At 32.1% G+C, this 23354-nt stretch overlaps 2 protein-coding genes and 1 long non-coding RNA gene across 3 annotated transcripts; 1 reads left to right on the plus strand and 2 right to left on the minus strand.

Moving 5' to 3' along the window:
• The first annotated feature begins 6465 nt into the window (after nt 1-6465).
• LOC122599949 (expansin-A6-like) lies at nt 6466-8598 on the plus strand. Its single transcript, XM_043772573.1, has 3 exons — nt 6466-6678; nt 7123-7441; nt 7951-8598. Exons 1-3 carry the CDS (start codon nt 6528-6530, stop codon nt 8258-8260), a joined length of 780 nt encoding a protein of 259 aa, XP_043628508.1. The 5' UTR covers nt 6466-6527; the 3' UTR covers nt 8261-8598.
• Nucleotides 8599-11074: 2476 nt separating this feature from the next.
• On the minus strand, nt 11075-11917 carry LOC122599998. The gene is made up of 2 exons (XR_006323982.1): nt 11541-11917; nt 11075-11385 (listed from the first exon to the last, which is right to left on the minus strand). It is a non-coding gene; the product is annotated as an uncharacterized LOC122599998 (long non-coding RNA).
• Nucleotides 11918-12513: 596 nt separating this feature from the next.
• On the minus strand, nt 12514-23075 carry LOC122589284 (protein INVOLVED IN DE NOVO 2-like). The gene is made up of 11 exons (XM_043761562.1): nt 21993-23075; nt 21735-21916; nt 21442-21531; nt 21032-21316; nt 20033-20242; nt 18566-18807; nt 16719-16930; nt 15309-15529; nt 14933-15112; nt 14244-14453; nt 12514-12952 (listed from the first exon to the last, which is right to left on the minus strand). The coding sequence occupies exons 1-11, from the start codon at nt 22921-22923 to the stop codon at nt 12698-12700; spliced, it is 3018 nt and encodes a 1005-aa protein (XP_043617497.1). The 5' UTR covers nt 22924-23075; the 3' UTR covers nt 12514-12697.
• Nucleotides 23076-23354: the final 279 nt, after the last annotated feature.

Consider the following 23354-nt stretch of genomic DNA (forward strand, 5'->3'; position numbering starts at 1 on the left):
TGTTAATTTTTGCACCTTATTATTTTTTACATTTAATGTTCGGTTTATATTTAAAATGATAACCACGGTTAGATGTCTAATCGTCGCATCTCATGAAAGTAATATAAACAGCTTTTATTACCGTTACGGCATCTCACAGGTTATAAATCGTTGTCGTTGCAACGTGTGGGCACCCTTCTAGTTGGATTTTAATAGCGATAACCTTTAAAAAATTATTCATAAATATATATGTAGAATCATACTCATCATTATGAAAGTAATTAAATACCAATAGAAAATCTCGTATATTTTCGCCATGATGTTTAAGTACTCAATTCGGAGGTAATGCAAGCAAAACCAAATCGAAGTGTTGATGAATGAAAACGGAAGCAAAATTAATAGAGTTATATAGAAGCTACCTTACTTTGTTCTAATCAAGTATGCTTCACATGCAAGTTTTTGTGATTTTGTATGCCAAATGAAGTCAAATGTACTAAATTTTGGAGAAAAGTTGTTTATATAATTGGAATTTAAGTTTTTTTTTTTTTTTAAAGTTAGTTTCGATTCAGACGTGCTAGAGGCAATTTTAACCAACAAATCGCTGGACCTCCAACCCCCTCTTCATGAAAAATACCTTGAGATAAGAAACTCAAGACTCAAACCCGAGACCTTGTGAAAACTCACCTCTGGGGCCCACATAATGGATTTAAAAGATACCCCTGGCTAACCCACCTAATTGGAATTGGTTAATTAGAATTTAAGTAAACACGCTATAATATTTTTATTATTCATATATTTGTTTTGTAGGAAATACTAATTAAATTCAAATATGCGTAATGATATTATAACCTATATAAAAACTTTTTGCGTGAATAGTGAAGCAGCTTGGCTGGCTGCTGGCTCAGCAGCTAGCCTGCCTGCCTGCTTAGGTTGTTTTTTTTTCTGTTTCATTTCTTAGTTTGTGTGTTGTGTAAATGTTACTTGCCTTCTTTGTGTTTTATTGATGTCATTTGCCTTCTTTGTGTTTTTATTTTTTATTTTGATTTATATTATTACTTTTAGATTAATAATGTTTTAATGTTTCACACTTAACTAATAACTTTTTAAAGTAGTAATGTTTTTATGTCACTACAGTTTTATTTTTATTTTTCACCGTCAAAGTTTTATGTTCTTATTTTTATCTTTCAAGAAAGGTTGCAATTATTATTTCGTCATCAAAGTTTTATGTTTTATGCTTTATATTGTATTGTTTAACGATAAGTTTTCTTTGTCAGATGGTAACAGTTGATATATTAAAATTATGACCCGCATTAAAGTATATGTCTGATTGTTATCCCCGGCCAACGACCGGGTATAACACTAGTTTATGATTAAATTGTTTCTAATGAACAGTTTGTTTCAGTTTACACTTTGTTTTCATTACACTGTCAGTTTGTTTGTCAGTTTTTCATATCAAAACCAAATAAACAATTAAGGCAAATTGATTGACCTGCTTCAACTTTTTTTTTATTTTTAAGTATGTATGTGTATCGATTTATGTATATTTAGTATAATGTTTTTCAAATTTAATATGAATGATGATTTAACATTAGGAAATTAAGGTTAAGTGCATTGGTATAATATGTTAACGTGTTGTTGAGATGACTCCTATGCTTTGACAGTTTGTATATGCTATTGGAAATGACATAAATTCTATACACATTTTCTCTCTAAATCTTAACTTTTGATATGACTTGTGTCATTCCATATTCTTGATCATGTTTGCTTATCAAGCTAGTCGTATATATCATTTTTCTTACGATACATAACATACATTGTGCAACATATATAGCTAGATCGATATCTAAATTAATAAATGATCCTTTGTAATGTTCAATAATTCTTTTACTTCAAGGGGGGTTAGCTCGGTTAGGAGATCGAGAATCTTTAAAGGGGATTCAAGTTTGATATCCTGATTGACTACAATTTTGAGTTGGTTATTAATCGTTATAGTGATTGTAAGGCCTTGGATATGTTGTTCCATTAATTGGTCATGCAAAGATATGGCAATGTTACAACCACGACTTAAAAACATAACTACATAAAATAGACTGCCGTTCAAAAAAATAATAATATAATATACAATCTCCAGTTTAACTAATTTAAATAGCCTTGAATAGCCTTCAAGTGGGATATCTACTTCTACTTAATGATACATAAGGGAGAAAATACAATTCTCTGTAAACCATCACAATCTGGGCATAGTATACTTTTTCTAAGATAAAAGATAAATGCATGTGGCATTATATCTGAGTAACACTACAAATGGACAAGAATGGGAAGGATAAGAGTAATATTAGCCACTTGACAAAGATATAGCAAAGGGATTTCACACATTTATTTTGCTCTCAGCCCCTCACTTCAAAATCATCATACTTTGTTTTAAAAGCTAAATATCACGTTGAGATCTTTATCATTAAATTTATTGTTCAATACTATGATACATATAACCGTAGACGGACTTTTTCCTTTGCATACTGGGCTGGACTACTCTGGAATTATGTTGCATAAAAATAGTATTGGTATGAATTTTTCGATTCCCAAATTAGTACTCGTGTGAGACGAATATGCGCCTTTTTTATATATTCAATTCAAAAAAGAGATCGTTTACTGTATATATAAACAACCTCTTATGTTTTTACAACGTCTTTATGAGACAAAAGACGTAAGAGGTTGTTTATATAAACAAACTATCTAATTGACCCGGGTTTAACCCGGACATATTAATAAAAGTTTTATAAAAATGTATCTTCGCCACTGAAGTTGTGGCAGTACAACGGCCTCGAAATAGTATATCTTATAATTAGCTTATTAGCCCGCATAATAATATGCAGATAATTTAAAAATCTACACTGACAAAAATATTTAAATGATTGAACTTAAAAGAACATGTATAAATTATTAGAGTTGTTTTTGTGAAAATAAAAATATTTTTTTAAAATAATGACATCATAAAATAACGAAAATGAAACGGCAATAAGTTTTTTAAAAAAAAGTATTTATGACATCATAAATAAATAAAATAAAAAAGAATAAAACTTTAAGAATAAATTTGAAAGTTACAAATAAGCTATTTATATAAAATAATGATATCATAACAATCTTCTTTGCTTGTTGTCTCATAAATTATCATCCACATTGATCATTCACTAATAAGTAAAAGACCATTTCGGTATCCGACTTTATTTTATTATATTACTAGCTAATTGACCCGGGTTCAACCCGGACATATTAATAAAAGTTTTATAACAATGTATCTTCGCCACTGAAGTTGTGGCAGTACAACGGCCTTGAAATAGTATATCTTATAATTAGCTTATTAGCCCGAATAATAATATGCGGATAATTTAAAAATCTACAATGACAAAAATATTTAAATGATTGAACTTAAAAGAACATGTATAAATTATTAGAGTTGTTTTTGTGAAAATAAAAATATTTTTTTAAATAATGACATCATAAAATAACGAAAATGAAACGGCAATAAGTTTTAAAAAAAAAGTGTTTATGACATCATAAATAAATAAAATAAAAAAGAATAAAACTTTAAGAATAAATTTGAAAGTTACAAATAAGCTATTTATATAAAATAATGATGTAATAACAATCTTTTTTTATTTAGTATAGAGATAGTTTGATTGAATGAATGGCTATATACCCGAACTATATTTAACTAATCACATATTTAATGACAATCGTAAACTTCAAGAATTATCCTTATTATATTATTACTTGAATAATATTCTACACCCACTGTTTATTAAGACTTCAACATTACAATAAATGTAAAATAAAAAAAATCAACTTTATAACGTACTGACATTATAATTTATTATCTTACATATCTATGTCAACCAATTTTTTTTGGCGTTTGTCCTTACTACATAACGTATTCTTATTATAGTTAATGTTCAAAGCGAGTAGAAACAAAAAATCTAAGGTAAACAGTACAATAAAAAGAAATCAAACCCAAATAATAACTATCTATGCATTAATAACCTCATTATCTTATATTCTTTATAAACTTTTAGGTACTACTATACTAAATACTTATACCGGTTGTAGTTAAGGTGTATAACTTTTTTTATAATGTATACAATAGTTATACATTTCAATAAATTTAAGGAAATACACTTTTGATACGAAAGCTACAATTTTTTTTAACACCGTAAATAAAATATCTTAAATTTTATTTAACCTTTTTTTAATTCATTTTAACATTATTAATGTGTCAATGTATACCAAAATAATGCGTTAATAATTTTATGATCGTCTGTTGTCTAAAACATTTTAACCATTTGATTTCTAATGTGTCAATATTATATATACTTAATACTTAATGTTTAACTAAGTCTTTTTAATATTGTAGAAATTTGATTTTTTTATGTACGAACCATTAACTTAAAATCGATGTATACCTTGAAATTCATAAGTGAAATAAGTTGGATAAATTTTATGTTGTAATATTAGAGTTTTTCAAAATATCATAATATAGTTAATTCTAAAATACTCGTATAATTTATTTATTTAGGGGTTAAATAAAAACTAGGGTAAATTACATTTTTAGTTTTTGAACTTGATACGTTTTTCACTTTTAGTCACTAAACTTAAAAAGATGCAAATTATACACTAAACTTGCCACTTTTTGTCACTGTGTCAACTTTGTTACCTTTCATCCGTTAACTTGCCCAGATTCGTTATTTTTTTTTTTCACTTTTCGTCCTTTCCATTTGTTCCATTATTAAAAGTGATAATCGATGAAAAGTACATTCAAAACTCAATTCATTTATATGATTCATTACAAATTTCTATAACACACACCAAAAAAATTTACGGTTAAATCATAATGCATTATCGATTATCCAGAGAAAAAAAAAATCTAGAATACGTTACTCCGGATAACCGTTACAATATCGTATTTTTATTATAGTTTAGCAATAGTTAATAAAATGGATTAAGAAAAACTATATAAATTATATAACACAAACAAAAATATTTACGGTTAAAGTAAATATAAGAAGACCAAAAAATTTAACCAGAGGTACTTAAATTGAAAGGGAATAAGATTTTTTTTTCTATTTTTTTTAAGGAAATTAATTTTGCAGATGAAGTAAGGAATGACTTTGTGTTGCATCTGAAAAATTGAAAGGGAAAAAGATTTTTTTTTTTCTATTTTTTTTTTAAGGAAATTAATTTTGCAGATAAAATAAGGAATGACTTTGTGTTGCATCTAAAAAATTTAGTGCCTCTGTTTACATTAATTTCAATTTTAAAAAATTTTTAAAATTTAATTTCAATTTAAAAAATTTAGTTTCTCTGTTAAATATTTTTGTTTGTGTTATTTAAATTTATATAGTTTTCCTTAATTCATTTTATTAACTTTTGCTAAACCATAATAAAAACAAGATATTGTAACGGTTATCCGGAGGAATGTGTTATAGATTTTTTTTTCTTTGAATAATCGATAACGTCTTATGATTTAACCGTAAGTATGTTTGTTTGTATTATATATATTTGTAATAAATCATATAAATGGATTGAGTTTTGAATGTACTTTTCATCGATTATCACTTTTAATAATGGAACAAATGGAAAGGACGAAAAGTGGAAAAAAAAACTAACGAATCTAGGCAAGTTAACAGAGAAAAGGTAACAAAGTTGACGCAGTGACCAAAAGTGAAAATAAGTGGCAAGTTTAGTGTATAATTTGCAATTTTTAAAGTTTAGTGATTAAAAGTGAAAAACGTGCCAAGTTCAGGGAACAAAAATGTAATTTACCAAAAAAAAACTATTGATATTGAAAGACTAAAGTTGGTCTTAGACTAAAAGATTAGTCAAACATGACATCATCTTTTATGATCAATGACTTAAATTTAATAAAATAACTTCATCCAATCATTCATATTTTTTCATTTTTGAATTTAGGTGCTTTTTATTATTCTTGTTAGATGAAAATCACGGATATATTTAACGCCAAGATTTAACCTATAACTTCTTGATAATAGATGCAATTTAAGGCTTGACCACACGTTCCCTAATCTACCATTCAAGTTTATCTATATCATTTACTATATATGATCTCTCTTTTTAATAAACGTATAACATTAATTATTTAATTTATAACTTATATCCATTATTTATTGATTAATTAATTAATTTTAACTTCATATTTCTTAAGTTTATAACAGTGAATTAAGCAATGACTAAATTACTATCCCTTCTAATTAAACAAATAATTTTCTTTACAACGACTTCAATTTTTGTTTTTCTTTTTTTCGATAAGTGAGTTGTTTGGAACTATACAACATTACCATGGAAATATGGAATAAATAAATGGAAACAAAATTTTTAACAATTTATTTATAACCAATCCCAAAAAGATTCCCAAATTGGCCCTCTCCCTCTTTACCTTATTTCCTCTATAAGTAGCCATTTCACATTATTCATTCTCTTCACACCTTCCAGTTTCCTACTCTTCTCTCTGTTTTAATATTTCCTTGCTTCAAGAAATGAACTTCAGTCTAGTGTCATACATTCTACTACTATTAACTACCACTTTGACGGCGGTTAATGCCCGTATTCCCGGAGTCTACACCGGCGGCCAATGGGAGTCCGCACACGCCACTTTCTACGGTGGTAGTGATGCCTCGGGTACCATGGGTATGTCTCATTTCCATTTCTACTTCTGATTTTCCTTTTTAAACTATGAAAATTGTTTTAAAACGGTAATTTATACGCAATTGCGCATAATAAATATTTTGTTTATAACAAGTTTACCTCGTATCAAACAGTTGTACAAGGTAAAATATTTAAACAAAATATATGTTAAGTGTACATTAATTTTGGTTGTGTCAAAAACGTACGTTATGTTTTTGTAACTTCTTTTGCAATCCAAACAAAACTGTCATGATTTTATTTTAAATGCTTGTTTTGTTTTTTTTTTATATTAAAAATTAGATATCTTTTACACAATAAAAAACGATAAAACTAAAAATAAATATCCTTGTTGCGTAAGGGTAAAATAGTCAAGAATATCGATGACTTAATTTTTGTAAGTTACAAATGTGATTCTTTTTGACACTTTTTAACGTGTGATATTTTCAGGAGGAGCATGTGGATATGGTAATCTATATAGCCAAGGCTATGGAGTTAACACCGCAGCACTAAGTACTGCGTTGTTTAACAACGGACTTAGCTGCGGTGCTTGTTTTGAAATGAAGTGTACGGATGACCCTCAATGGTGTCATCCAGGCAGCCCTTCAATTTTCATCACAGCAACTAATTTTTGCCCACCGAATTTCGCTCAACCAAGTGACAATGGCGGGTGGTGTAATCCCCCTCGACCTCATTTCGATCTTGCAATGCCTATGTTTCTCAAGATTGCCGAGTATCGTGCTGGTATTGTTCCAGTTAGTTACCGCAGGTTAGTTGTAACTTTCGGTTTATTAACAATTTTGGGTTAAAACTTATAATAGGCAAAAGGGTATACTAATTGAGTATTGCAATGCTATGATTAGTAACAAAGTTATATTATTGGTAAAAAGATGTTACTAAAAGTAATATGAGACTACACATAATTATATATAGTTTATATATGTAAAATATATGTGAAATATGTTTACACTTTGGGCTAAATTGGAAAAGTTTTAAGTAAGGTAGTTGAAGTCCTAAAACCCACCATATATTTTTTTTTTGAATGGTTAAAACCTACCATATTAAATTCCATTATAAATACCGAGGTGAAAATGAAATATGCAAACTATGAATAAATAATAATGAGCTAGTACTTTCGAAAAGTTTGACTCGATTGATAAGTTTTATAGGCAAGCCTTGAGAAATAAATGTATGTAACACTAGGAAATAATACATACGTTATACATGTACAATAATTGCTAATTAAGTTGCTAACTATGTTTTATTTTTTTTAAATAGGGTGCCATGCCGTAAACAAGGAGGGATAAGGTTCACCATAAATGGTTTTCGCTACTTCAACTTGATTTTGATAAGCAATGTTGCGGGTGCTGGTGATATTACACGGGCATGGGTCAAAGGTACAAACACCGAATGGATGAGTCTTAGCCGAAATTGGGGACAAAATTGGCAATCGAATGCGGTATTGATTGGGCAATCACTTTCGTTTAGAGTTACTGGCAGTGATGGTCGCACTTCTACCTCGAAGAACTTAGTACCTTCGAATTGGCAATTTGGACAAACTTTTGCCGGGAAGAATTTCCGGGTTTGAACATTGATGCGGGTTAAGATCCGAATTGGTTGGTGGGTTAAAGTTATATCTATTTTTATGTTGGGAAAAAGAACCTTTTTATATTAGAAGGAAAATAGTGAAAAATAGGAGAGTGCTTTTTGTTGACACTTTTTACTATTATGAAGTGCTTTATCCTTGCAAGGAAAGCTGAAGTGGCTATGCCTCATTGTAGGGGCCCGCAGCTTTAAACTAAATTTCTTTATATAATATACAAATTATATATACTTCATTGGTGTTTATACATAAAAGTATGTTAATTTGTACCTGTAAAACGTTGATAATAGTCAATCGACAATGTGGAACAGCTTAAGGATGTTTGGTATTATTGCGGTTTTAAAGTTAAATTTTGCATTTTCAAAATTACATTTTCTCACAAATCACAATGTAAATGCAAATAGTCATTATTTTTATTTATGTTTTGCAAGTGCAAACATTTAATAACCATAAGATACACATCTCACCACAATGATATTATGTATAAGATATTCGTGAGACTCACATTGAACCATAACCGAATAGACACTAACCACAATAAGATCACAAGATATGTTTGTACATATGTGAAGTGTGTATTGGGGCTTAAAGACTATCACAAGTTACAACTGTCAAGATAAAACATATATATTGATTCAAGGAAGACATTTATTTCATTGGCATCAATCACAAATACAAATCTCTCTGAGATAGTTACGATGCATATATTTTAACATTCTATAAGATGGAAAGCATAAGGAGAATAACTCGTTATCAGTATTTATTTTAGTCAACCAACTCCACTTAGTGGGTTGGTCAGGAGTATCTTCTAAATCTACTATGTGGGCCCCGGAGGTGAGTTTTTCCCAAGGTTTCGGGTTCGAGTATTGGGTTTCCCATCTCAAGGTATTTTCCATGAGGAGGGGTTGGAGTTCCAGCGAATTGTTGGTTAAAATTGTCTCCAACACGTCTGAATCGAAACTAGCTTTAAAAAAATATATTTTTTTTAGTCAATTTTTCATTTTCTACTTATGTTTAAACAACGAGCAAGAAAATTCATTAGAGGTAATCAAATTATCCCTTAGACTCTTTTAATAGGTGTCTAATGTTGTCACATTAAGTGTTAAAATGGGACCTAAATTTAGAAGTATAAAGGTTGGAACATGGAAGCCAATTGGCATTATAAAATGTAAACTATGGAGTATAAATGTAGAAGGGGGAGTTATACTCATATCCTTACCACAATATTTAATCTATATATACCCCACATATATTATTGATTTGTATTACTATTCTATTTTTATATCTAAACTATACAAATGCTTGTAATATGGAGTTTTTAAATACAATCTAATAATGCACTCTTATAAATGTAGTGAGTGACTTTTTTATAATTTCAAGTACTCAAGAATGATATTTTTTAGGCTGTTTGACACAAAAACGGAATATAATACGGAGTATACTAGCAAAGACCAAGTTGTTGATATATACATATAACATATGATATATCCATTAATGGAAAAGTTAAATTAGGGACTCCTTATTTTAGGGACTGTTAGGGACTCCTTCTCCGTCCACCACCACCATCATCTCTGACCACCACCACTACCACCATGATCATCTCCGACCACCACCATGATCCTCTGGCGACGGCGACCATCCCCGGCGAGACTTACACATGTGTAAGTAACTTACACATGTTTTAAATACAATTCTTTTTAGGTAGATCACCCATCACCGGTCACCCCCTATGACCTATCACCCTCTATGACCTATCACGCTATGACCTATCACCCTCAATGACCTATCACCCCCACCAGCTTTGGTTTATGAATATCTTTAAGGGCGAAGCCTGTTCCGAATCATAATTTTTATTCAACTTACACATGTGTAAGTTGTACTTACACATGTATAAGTCTCGCCTGAGATGTCGTCGGAGATAAATATGGCCGGAGATATCGCCAGAGATGATCAGTAGTGATTAAATCTGATGAAAATGGACGATCTAGATCGAGTCCCTAACAGTCTTAAAATAAGGAGACCCTAATCTAACTCATCCCTATCCACTAATCCCTAAGAAATATATTTTGAGACACATGGAGAACTTAAATTACAATTTGTGTTGCTAAACGTTAAACACTTTTTAAAGAAACCTGTAAAGAAAAACTCATTTAAGATTACAAAATACAAGCCTCATCTCATTGAAATGTTTATCAACATGGCCAACGATAAATCTTTTGTTTTTATATATTCATTGTGTACGTATTATTGTCTAATTAATTACTAACAACAATATGTAAACAAATTTATTTATATTTATATTTAATAGATCATTGATCATAACACAAATTTGTTTATATATAGATAGTTTTTAAGCCTTAAAAGCTTAGGTAATTCTATGTAAAGAACAAATCCACTTATAGGCATAAACAAGTAATAAAAAAAAAAAATTCATAGTAGATAAATTATTATTGTATTTTTCCAATAATGGTAGTATGCAACAAACCATTTCTAACCATATAACAAATTCCCATTTGAAGTTACTTTTTTAAACGACATTTGAAGTTACCTTTTTAACGACATTTGAAGTTACTAACAGAACAAATCTTCAACTTCACTTTATCTTACAAGTATAATATATTTGATAACGACATGGGAACTTAATTCATAAGGTCAAACATATTTTCAAACCATTAAATCTTTATTTTCATTTACAAGTGATTTGACTTCAATAAAATTTTATTTGGCATAGCAATACTTCAGATTTCTCAACACGAACCTCTAAGCCATAAATATATCTTGTTCCAACAATATTTAGAGTTATCAATCAATATAGATTGTGAGTTCCAGTCTTATTATTAACATACTGTAAATATATACTCGTATTAATGTATGTGATATACAAAATTCAATTCTCTTACAAAAGAAAAGAAGTAATTCCAACTTGTGTTTCTTGATATCCTTATTCCAACACAATGACAGACTAACATTTAAGTAACATTAAACAACGTTAGTTAGTCAAACCAATGGTGCTTATCATATCACAATTACTTAAAAAACAATGCCATTATGCCAAGTAAAGAACAAACCTATGTTTGCACATGCATGATGCATACCCTGAAATCCTATCCCTGCATAAACAATGATTATTTTTGGTTAGATGTACACCCAAATATTTTGTTGCAAGGATAATACGGTATGTATAACAAAATGTACCTATGTATGTATGTATATGTATATATGTATAGGAGAAGATAATATAAACAAAGTCAAAGAATAAGAGTACCATGCATACATGTCAACATGGTCACATGGAAATTGCAAGATATCACAATAATGGATACTGAGCCATTCAGAAATAAGGTAAATGCCAAGTGATATCCATTCTTCTTCAGGGATGATCCTCTGTTTATCAATCATTCATCAAATCTTTTATCTATCTCTAACAATCACCACTTCTATTCTATTGACCACATCTATCAAATGTATTCCAAATCCACCCTCATCAGCATTTTGACCATTTGCAAACATAACCTCTCACTTAATAGCTAGACCCCTCCGCGGATTAACCACTTTATATTTGGGAATGGCTAAAGAATTACACTAATAACATAAATGGTAGTTAAAAGATGTGATAAGCAAATTTGTAGATAAAGAACCATCCGAGTTTAACAACTTTTCATTAAAGATTACAAATTCTTAGAAGTTCCGAGTTACCTGACCAGACTCGCTAACATGCCAATATAGTGATGTGATGGCTCGAGTCTGGGAACCTTTGACTCCATTACTTGTTTTACCCTGTTACTTTCTTTTTTTCTAATGTAACGCAAAAGTGATGCCTGGGAAATGGCCATCTTATGTAATAACTATGGTAATCAGGTATCCAAAATACCAAAGTTGGATCCATATTCAGGATATTCGGGGCCGTTTCCTATTTTTTTTCTCAGGCCATCTCAAGATGTTAACCAAAAATGAGGTTAAAACCCCCTGGGTGTCTTCAGAGGCATTCAAGACATGTTACTACAAAGCCATCTTAGAGAGGGTTTATCTTATAGGATTACCTTGAGTTAAAATCTTTGGTATTCCTACCTTGCCCAAACATAAGTTGGTTACATAAAAGGGCAATCAAATCAGACAAGGAGTAGAAACAAATGAATGGTCATGGGATATACCATTTTTCTTTATTATCCGTTTGAACTGTGGGTCCCTATCTTTATCTAATGTAAATGAGATCCAGATTCATACATCCAGCACCAATATTTCTCATGAAAATAGGACTTGCATTGAATACATCTAGACAAACAAATTAGTTATTGATTAAAAAGGTATTAAAATAAGCAGAGAATTGCTACAACTTTTACTGCATCTGCTTAAATTAGCATACAAGTTACAACACTAGGTAATTTAGAGAGCTTACTAACTTATATATGCAATGAACATAACTCAACTTTGTCGTTGAGCGTCCCTTCTACGTTTAAGTGTCTTGGTAGCTTTCATTTGGTACACTAAACAGTCTATAACCTCTTTAAGAGTAGCTTTTCGACCTTCTCTGAAGTTCCAAAGCTCTGATACTACGTATCTTCCACTTGGATTGTACTCATTTAACTCCAACAATGCGGTGACTACAGCAGCGCATGCTTTTTCACCCCATTGGTCTCTTAATTCTTTCAAATGGATATCATCTTCATCTATTATTTCCTATAGGAGATGTATTAGTCCAAGAATATATAGCCATATATGATATACTCCTTATTAATCATGGAAGTTAGCATCTTTCCAAAAGAAAGCGGGTGTAACTTAGGTTAATGCTTAATGTGATCATTCCAAACCTTTGAAATTGTGCGTTAGGTTAGTGAAAGGCTACCTGAACATTGTCAGTGTTTTGTAGAGATGGAAAGGATGGATTGGGGGTGGGGGTAACGGCTGAATTTGTTAGCATCGGTTAACGAACAAGGTCAGGTTAGGTTGGACCAACATAAACTTTTATATCCACTATTAAATATGTGGGAATAAGTTCCTTGTCCAACAAGTATAACTAGTTCTAGTTCATTCCAGGCTAAATAACGGATTTTATATCATCGGGAGAGTTGGCTCGTCTCTCGAATATAAGCTATCTATTTAGTTTTCTGTCCCATTTTGTTTTCTGTTCATATGAGTCTGGTACCCTCACTGAATTCTATATATTACTACTACTGCTACTGGAATACTAAATAATTTGGTTGTCCCATATACATCATTTTTAAAAAATTATGGCAAACTATTAAATAAAATGAACAAAACCACGCAGACAGTCTGCAGATGATGTACACTATTAAAAACAATATACAATTTAGATGATGTCAGTTTTAATTTCCTTCGTAAAATGTTGCAACACCCACAGGACATGCCATAAAAAATAGTTAGGCAAAAACTATGAAGTGAGTACATAACAATGGCGAGGAGAGTTGTGGATGTAAACTAGAGATGGAATTGTGGCTGTCAGGCTCAATGGGTTGGGCTGAAACACAAACACACTATCCATACTTTGGATGTTAAGTATTAAAGTGTGCTATATGCCTATATAAGATTACAAACACAATCTAACATATTTTACTAATACGATTTAGGAAGCATTTATGCATTTGAATACACTTTGATTGATGTTCAACTTGTTTGACCCGTTCAACCCATCTGACCCGTCTTTATCCAAAACAAAACCCATCTGACCCATTACTTTTTAGCTAATTCCTTTAGCTTAGCTCTTTTGACCAGTTAGGGAAAGGTCATAAAGATAGCCCAAATCGACTCGTTTACAGAAATGTGTCGGAACTACCCTCTCTAATATAAACTAAAAGCATCAATGACAATGAGCATACAGGAGGATATGAACTTGAAAACAAGTCCAGAAAACAAAATGTTTCACTTTCGGTTAGAATTCCAAAAGTTGATACGTTGGATCTTCATGGACAAAGGGACGTTATAACAATGCCATGGAAAGGGTGAAAGATACCTGCAATTTCCCATCTTTAGTAGCTTGCTTGAAAGGTTGCCAATTTGGATTATTAACCTTCTCTTGCCACAATGAGCTTAACTCGACTGATCTTAATTCCCATTCTTGAGCAGAGAATTTCTGCATGCATACATCTTGAAAAGGTTTTGGAGCAACCTCTCCCATCCTTTTCAGGCCAATTATGGTCGATTCCAGAATTTGAGGTAAAACCTTCATGAGAAAAGCAATGAACCATTTATCATCACATTACAAATACCAAAGATGATAAGAAACAGTTTTCCAAATAAATTAACACATAAGTTGGCAAAATGGGCAGGTTGGATGGGTTAGATAATTGGTCAAAACAGTAACATATTCTTACAAGTCACTTGAAACACTTTCTGTTCAATATTTTATTGTTACTTTCTAGACATAATCACATGAATAGCTTGTCAATTATGATCAGGAAAAAAAAAGATATCTAACTTGTTGAATAGAAAGACACTGAAGGTTTTATGCGTTCAAGAAAAACTTTGGACAATTTTTACCCATTTGACCATACTCTTTTTAGCTATTTCATGCAATTCTAACCATTTGACCCCTTATTGAATATGAAACATAACCGAAATCAACCCTTTCATGAGTAAATGGGTTGAAACTGCAGCCCTAAAATTACATATTTCGAAGGCATGAAGACAAAGAAAACTTACATTTATTAGTTCCTTCCGAGCAGCTTGCAGCTCGTTGTTACTCATGTGCTCTCGAAGTATAAGAGTTTGATTTAAGATGTCCATATCATGCAATTCTTCCTCTTTTTCAGTCAGCCTGTCCTTTAAGCCATTGATATGGACACTAATACTGTAGTCACTATCGAACGGATTTTGAGCTATCTATATGATGTTAAATTCAATCAGTATTCGTATACCGATCAAGCAAAAGGCAGGGTGAAATATAATTCTTTCTTCAGAAACGCTAAATGTCAGTTACATAAATATAAATTCATCCGGAACATAAAAAGCATCCATATTTTTAGCCAAGGTGAGTTGTGACTCTTTTCTCCAATTCGTTCTAAAATAAGGGTCATACCTTTTCCTTCTCTATGTAAAAACTTGTGCGCTCGTTAGCAAGTTGTGACTCTCTTTTCTCCAAATCTTTAGCTCGTTGTTCGAGTTCTTTTCGTTGAGACGCCATTTCCTCCTTAAGCTTTTCGCTCTCTTGAACAAGTAAATGCATGCTACTTAATTGACACTCTAAATCAGTCTTCAGCTTGGCATTTTGTTGTCCGATCACCTGCATCTTTCTCATTTCTGTAGTATTAAATAAAATAAGTTAGAAACGTAAAAAGGAACTAGAATAATTCAGTCTTCTGTATACCAGTTAACCCAAACAACATAAGCTACTCAGCTGCCCTCACATATAACACCAGAGTAACTAAAACTTAATACATAAGATACAAATCTCTAAGATGTCACGAAAACACGTCCTGCACCACTTTCCGTTGTTCTCTTTTCGGAAATCAGTGTATGCTAACAATGAGCTTAATAAATTTTAACAAGCCAAAGTACTGATCACCATCCCTTTTCTTAACACCATGCAATGCTTAAAAATATGATTAAAATATCTTGTTTAGTATTCCTTTCTCTTCGAAAGGAAAGTCCACACACATCCACATATATTAACAATTTGTCCACAATGGGACTAGAACCCACAACCTTGTGGTTGATGGGTCACCTCAAATACTACAAGGGAAAATACCCCTTGTTCTTAAATAGTATTCCTTGTAATTACATAAAATGATCAAACATGTTTCAAACACGCAACAACCATGATCTCATGTTCTTTTGAATACATATACCTACAAATTCATAACAACTGAACAAATTCCCTCCATATGACTCATATTTGTCCCAAGTTCACAATAAACCTTTCCAGATCTACCTCACATACATAAAACTATATATATATACATATATATAAAAACCCCTTTAAGAGCCCCAGGCATGGTGCTCGGCATCATACCGCATTGTGTCCTAAGTCATTCAGCAACTACCTGGCTGTTTGGCATGGATGTAGTTCAGCATATATGATGTCTAATTATCATTCTATGATATCTTCCCTCCCAGACACACACATTAAATAAAACAAACAAGGCGTATTCTTAGTCGTTTTGGGTTCGTCATGCATGATAACAACGGTATAAATGGTAGAGCAGGAAAGTCGATGCTGTGCCGTCATTGGTCATCTCCATCATACTTAATGCTGTAATCATACTACATTTCCTTTAATTATCTTCAAACTTCAGAACATAATTTCTAGCTAAAGTTTGAAACTTTATTCCCTAAAAACACTAAAACCCCTCTTTTAAAACTAGGGTTATATCCAACAACTTCAATTTCACAAAATTAAACCCCATATATATAATACAACTAAAAAAAACACACATTGCTTAAAAAACATAACAAACAACTAAAATTATAAAAATATATGTATATGTACCTTCAGAAAAGGAATGATTCATGCGATCTTTTTCAGCAATCATGGAACTAAGACGAGCAGATAAATCTTGAGCATACTTCTCCATTTCCCATATCCTTTGATTCTTCATATCTACTTCACGCGCCAAACTCACCGCTATCCCACGCGCCTTTCTCATCTCTCTTTCCGTTTCCATTTTACTCTTATTTTCCTCCATTTTTCTTTGGTTTTTCCTATGATGACTCTGTTAACAACTTCAGCTGTCTGAATATGTTTTTTTGACCAAACATGACTTACAATTTTATAATTATGCCCTTCTAGTTTCTCACTTGCCACTTTTATTGCAAAAGAATAAAAAAGTTAGAAAATTATACTACGGTCTTGAAACCGGACGAACCGGGAGTGCGGGACCATAGACCAGAGATAGCTGAACCAAACAGAGCCGAAGAGACTAGTACGGTTTCTTGTTGAACCGAGAGCTAAATTTTAAAATGGGTATTTGTTTCGTTTGTTTCAAGATGAATATTATTTATAATGTACTTTAACTAACGTGTAACATTTAAATCTTTAACTATTTATTAATACTAGTATGGTACCCGTGCGTTGCGACGGGATACCATGGTAAAGCCTTGTTATATCGTTTGGGGCTGAATGTGAGAGCGGCGACGATGTTTCCTTGCGCGCGATGAAGAAGCATAAACAAATGGTCCGTTTTTTGCCATTCGAGGAGACATACAATATAAAGAAGATCGAAAGATTTATATACCGATGATGGTAGGTGATCACAATTAAGTAGGTGATCAATAGTCGGTTTATATAGTGACGATGTTTCCTTGTTATGTTTGTTATTTTGAATTTTGAAATTATGTAATTGATAAACACAAATTAAATACTTACCATATGGGACGTTTGAATATGTGCACATGGGAATTGTGATCAAGAACCTAGATGGACTTTTGAATTTTGACGTGCATAACTAATTACACATACTTTACTAAATGGGACTAATTGCATACTTACCAAAGGGGACGTTTGTAACGTGGGGTATAATAGACTTTTTTCCCCCTGTAACTATCAACAGGGGGTTGTAATTGTTAATAGGTAGTATACATTAAATGTTGGTTACCGGCCAAAATCATGTTTGGTTCTTAAAATGAACAAAGTATAAATGTCAAAAGGTGATTTTTGTTGCAATTTTGGTATAAAAAGTGAGTTGTTATCACTTGTATTTGTAATAAACACACATCATAAGAATCTCAAAAAATATGCAATCTTGTCAGATATGAAACTAATTTGAGTAGCATTCAATCATTTTTTATTATGTTTTTAGAACAGCGAAGGTTCGGACCATGGGTATCCGGACTGGATACCGAGAACCTACCCAATCCCCTCCCCCGCCCACCCCACTCGGTAAATTCAACTCGCACGCTAAGAATATTGGCTAGTAACAATGCTCGAGATGAGATTCGAACATACGACCCTTGTTATAACATCCGGGGTGTCCAAGCACTGTGCAAGCAAGTGAAGGACAACATACAATCATCTTAACCTCTAATACTACAAACGAAGCGAATACTTTCTTTTTCGCTCGTACCTTGAAGCTCAAGCTCTAAAGTTAGACAAAACCTTTCGGGACTGATAACTTCATGAGAAACGCAAAACTGGCACATTCTACTCGTATAACTTTGAGCAGACCTTCATAATAACTTATTTTGATTAGGAAAGCGAACCTTTACAAAAAGTTTAATTATTCAGCCAAAGCAACCATCAACGGGTTAATACCGTGAACAAGTATAAGATAGTGTGTAAAACCACCAACAAGCAAGATCTGGATATTTTGAAAGAAGCGTTGTCATCTTAACTATAACATTAAGCACCTTTCCTGCGTTTCCTGCGTTTTTGGGCAGCCCGTCTTTAAAAGATAAGAAACTCCCTCATTTAAAGTAGCTTTCTTGGCATCACTGAAGTTCCATAGCTCTGATATGACATACCTTCCACTAGGATTGTAGTCATTGATTTCTCTCAAAGCGTTAGTCACGGCATCGTACACTTTTTCACCCATGTCGCTTCTTAGGTTTTTCAGCTTTTCATCATCTTCATCTATGTTATCCTGCACCAATTTTGTCAAAACTTATTTAAGATCATGCATCTTTGTCAAAATGCTGAAACATTCTTGCCAATTCATTCAGCATTTTCAGTTTTCATATTATAATGTAAGAAAAACTTAAGATTTGACATCGGTGTTGTATGAGGTGCCAGAATTGATACAAGATCTACACAATTTGGAGATAAATAATAGAAATGTATTGCCTACGTAAACAATGTGTGCATAATGTTTGAATTAAATTCTTAATAGTGATCAATATTGTAAAGTGATGTGCACCTTGGAACTTATTACTGATGAATATATCATATCTCTGCACATGATGAATCTTATCACAGAGGCTGCAAACGGCCCCTGGATTATTTTCACGATGATGTGTGTGCCGAGATAAACTCATAAAAGTACCTGGTTCGCCCCTAAATCAAGTAAAATACATTTTGACCACTATATTACTTAAGCCATTTTACTTTATGCTTCAAGCAGTTTTTTTTTTTTTTTTTTCCTGTAGTGCAACTTTCGTGAACAAATAAAGCAACTCAATACAGTTTTCTTTCACTAAAGCAATTCTATTATCAAGGCTCATGAAGGGTAAAGCAGTAAACACTACTTTTGGTTGGAAAGGACTAGGGGGAAAAAAGTAAATAGAGCATGGGATATAATTGCCATAAATATTCAATGTTGTAGGTACAAATATATAAGTGGCAATTTCGAACCATTTACTTAACTATAGGTTGTAGTAGGATGATGTTTCTTTCAAAGTGTGACGAAAGTTGAATCTCGTCCAAAGTGTATACTTATATACAATCTCCTAGATCAGCTATCTGAGTTTTTAAAAAATTATTATCCTCTATTAAGATTAGCACATAAACTGACCATATAGGAAGTTCTTGTGAAAAAAAAAAAGATACTTAAGTGTAAGCATTTTAAAAGGAATATCATATGGGTCAAAAAGGTCACCCCAGGTGTATTTAATTTAAAACATTAGAGTTTGAAACAATATAATTTTAGTATCATATTTGCACCCAAGTTATTTATAGAAAGGTATATGTTATGGACACAAAGTGTTTCCAGTTGAACTCGACCTGACATATTTCGACTTGTAAAATACAATGACCGTCTAGAATTGAACCCATTTTGTCCCTTTACAAAATTTAAAGATATAGATACCGTGTAGGAAATTGAAATTTGGCATACAAACTGACTTGATATATCACAATGTCAATAATCATACCTGTGATTTTCCATTGACAGTGATTACTTTAAAGGGATGCCACTTGGGATCTCCAAGGTACCCTTCCCACAAAGAACATACTTCCAAGGCTTTATCTTCTGCTTCTTTCTTATTGTACTTCTGTCTCATGGCTTCATAGAAAGGTTTATTCTCGAGCTCTCCCATCCTCTTGACACCAATATCTCTAGATTTTGGTAGGTCCGCGAACCCCTTTATACAAACATTATGGAGATAGATTTGAATAAACTAAAATTCTTATAGAGTAACCAAAATGTAAAACAAGCAAAGTCAAAAAAGAAAGAAAAAAAATACTGCTCTAACATGTAATACATAGTCAGAATAGATACGTATTTGTATGTAGCATCATGCAAAGATTTTAAACCATGCTACCAAGTACTGCATGACATATTAAGAGCTAATACGCGATAAGAAACCGTAAGTTTCAACTATTCAACCAATTGACAAGCATCTAAGGACAAGTTACTCAAATTGATGAATATATGCTTCAAAGTTGAATAAAAAGAACCGACAGATTGTAATTATTTTTAAACTTAATAGATAAAATTACTGAAAAAGTCATTCTAGTGATAAAGAGAATATACATAATGTAAGATGGAAATAAAACAGTCTCTCCCATTACTTTACAAGAAAGCTTAGGTAATTTTACTATACCCGGTTATGTTGCAGCTGGTATGATATCCATTATCTGAACTACTATTACCTGATCATAGCTGACCATTAGAGAATCATATAGTCAAATGCAGATCTGTAGGATCTATTTATCCGGACATAAAAATCAGATTATTGTGACTACATATAAAACTTTCAAAACGCAAATTCACAGACTACTGCTTTTCCTATCACATATCGGGTGGAGACTAATACTTCAATAATATACTCTTATTAGTCAAAACTTCACAATCAAAATAAGCACAAAAAAGTCTTGAAACTTAAAGAGTTTTGAGAAGGAAATACAATCAGAACCCAAAAAACGCTTACTTCAATCAAGGCTTTACGAGCCTCCTGCAGTTCATCATTGCTTTTCCTTTCCCGAACAATTAAAGTTTGATTCAAGCTTTCCAAATCCTCAAGCTCTTCTTCCTTTTCCTTTATGTTCTTTTTTATCTCCTCTATTTTCTTCTTAACCTCTGAATCATCATCTCCAGTGTGCTTGACAACATTTAACTGCCCCATCAAACGTTCTATTTCTAGCACTGCAGCGTGTTTTGCATCCAGTTGTTTCTCAAGAAAGATTATTTTTTCGTGAAGTTTCTCCTTTTCCCTCTAATATCATACACCCAAATAAAAATATTGAAAATGAAATATTGTAGTCGCTATCAAAAGTATAATATATATATATATATATATGTACATAATATGTATGTACATATTATCAAAGTTAATATTACCTTATGATCATCTGCAAGCTTCATCATGCTTTCATCAGCTTTCTTTTGCTCTTCAGACGCTATCTGAAGCAAACTATTTCTTGCAGCATTCTGTAGATATGAAAATAGTATTATGTTTTATTGAATACATACAATTTTGATCCTAAAATAAATGGAAAATATATTTCAATAACTGATCACATATATGGAAGGAAAGGAGATGTAAAACATACAATAAGTAGAAACAAATGTCACTATATTGGCCGGGGTTCAATCCTGGCCAGTTACCCTTTTGTTTGAAACATATGTCACACCTGCTCAATTTCTTCAGCAAGCTTTTTCCTTTCATTTTTGTTTACAACCTCACGTTTCTGCAGTTCAATGCCCTGAAGTTCCAGTTCTCTTATTTCACTTTCAATTTTCAACATAACTTTTTCATGGTCATTGAAGATCCTCTGGGATTGTTCTCGTGTGCTTAACATCATTTTCATAATCTCTGATCAAATACAAAGTATACATCATTACACTATAGCAAAAAAGAACTATAATAGAACTTGATAAATATCACAAACCTTCGTTATAAGATTGATGAATCTTATCATTTTCAGCAATGAGGTTGTTAAGGGAATTCTCTTTTTCCATGTACTTGCTCTCCATTTCTTCTATATCCCTCTTCTTGACTTCAATTGCATTAGTCAAACTTGACATGAGCGTATTTGTTATACGCTTTTCTTTTTCCATGATATCAGAAACGGTCTTAAGGTCAGCAACCTTGCGAAGATGCTCTCCAAGGATATTGTCAGCCTTATAATCACTGGCACGGGCCACCCAACCATAAATACCATCTTTTGGATCATTATCTGAATTCCAATCCTTTTTGCCATGCTGATCAGCCTCGTAAGCCTTCTCAAATAACATGGCATTGGCAAACCCCATCCAATCTTCTCTAAAGTCAACCACTGCCATTCCTGAATGACCACGAAAATTCCACAAAGCATGCACCCGCTTTGGATTAAAACCTCTTTTTGTCAAATCATCCTTCAGACTTAAACTGCTTTGCCAAACATACTGTCCATGTATCAATCTAAATGGTAAGTTGACAACAATTCCTTTCCACGGCCATACAAATATCTCATCACCATCATGGTCTGCAAGGGGATCAACGTCGTCTTTAGGTTGTGATGGGCTAGAAACTTTTACTATATCTTTTTCAAGATACTTAGCTAGTGCTAGATGATTAGCCTTGTCTTTCTTACTTCGTTTTTCTGAATTAGTTTTCCCAATCATTGTAGCATGCTGCAACAAGTCCTTGTACTGATAATCATATTTTTTCTTATTAGGACAGTATGGGCAAGTGAAAGCTTCATCCGGCAACTTGACATTGTGTTTTCCACCTTTGAGCTCTTCATACGAATTCTCTATTTCAACATCGCCTGCATCCCTTTCGTCTCCAGAACTTATTTCCATATAATCCTCAGCCATTTTTGCGAAGCCTTGTACCATAGAAAAAGGTAAATGTAAATCTTGTTATTCCCTGGCATATAAGTTACTAATACGTTTATTCCCCAAAGCGAATTCGCCACCAACTGTAGCAGTACCACACGCTAAACTTTGTCCTTTTTTAATGCATTTACCCCACCGAACCTGGGTTTATTGATGCATCCAAGTATTTTGGCATAAACAAACAGTATTTTCAAAAGACAATACAACTAAATTCAATCCAGTAATGTTAATCATCAGATATAACTTTCAAAACTTCAAATGCTGTATTATGATGAACAGACAAAAAGTCATATTACTCATCTATGACCTGAAGGTCCTGGTTTCAAATATTGTAATTAGTCGCATATAATATGATTTCCTCAGCTAAGTATGCTAAACGGCTATCAATACAATACTACAAAGATACAGTAAGTTCTTACATTGCCACAATA

This window comes from Erigeron canadensis, chromosome 1 (assembly GCF_010389155.1).
Source record: "Erigeron canadensis isolate Cc75 chromosome 1, C_canadensis_v1, whole genome shotgun sequence".
NCBI classification, from domain to species: Eukaryota; Viridiplantae; Streptophyta; class Magnoliopsida; order Asterales; family Asteraceae; genus Erigeron; species Erigeron canadensis.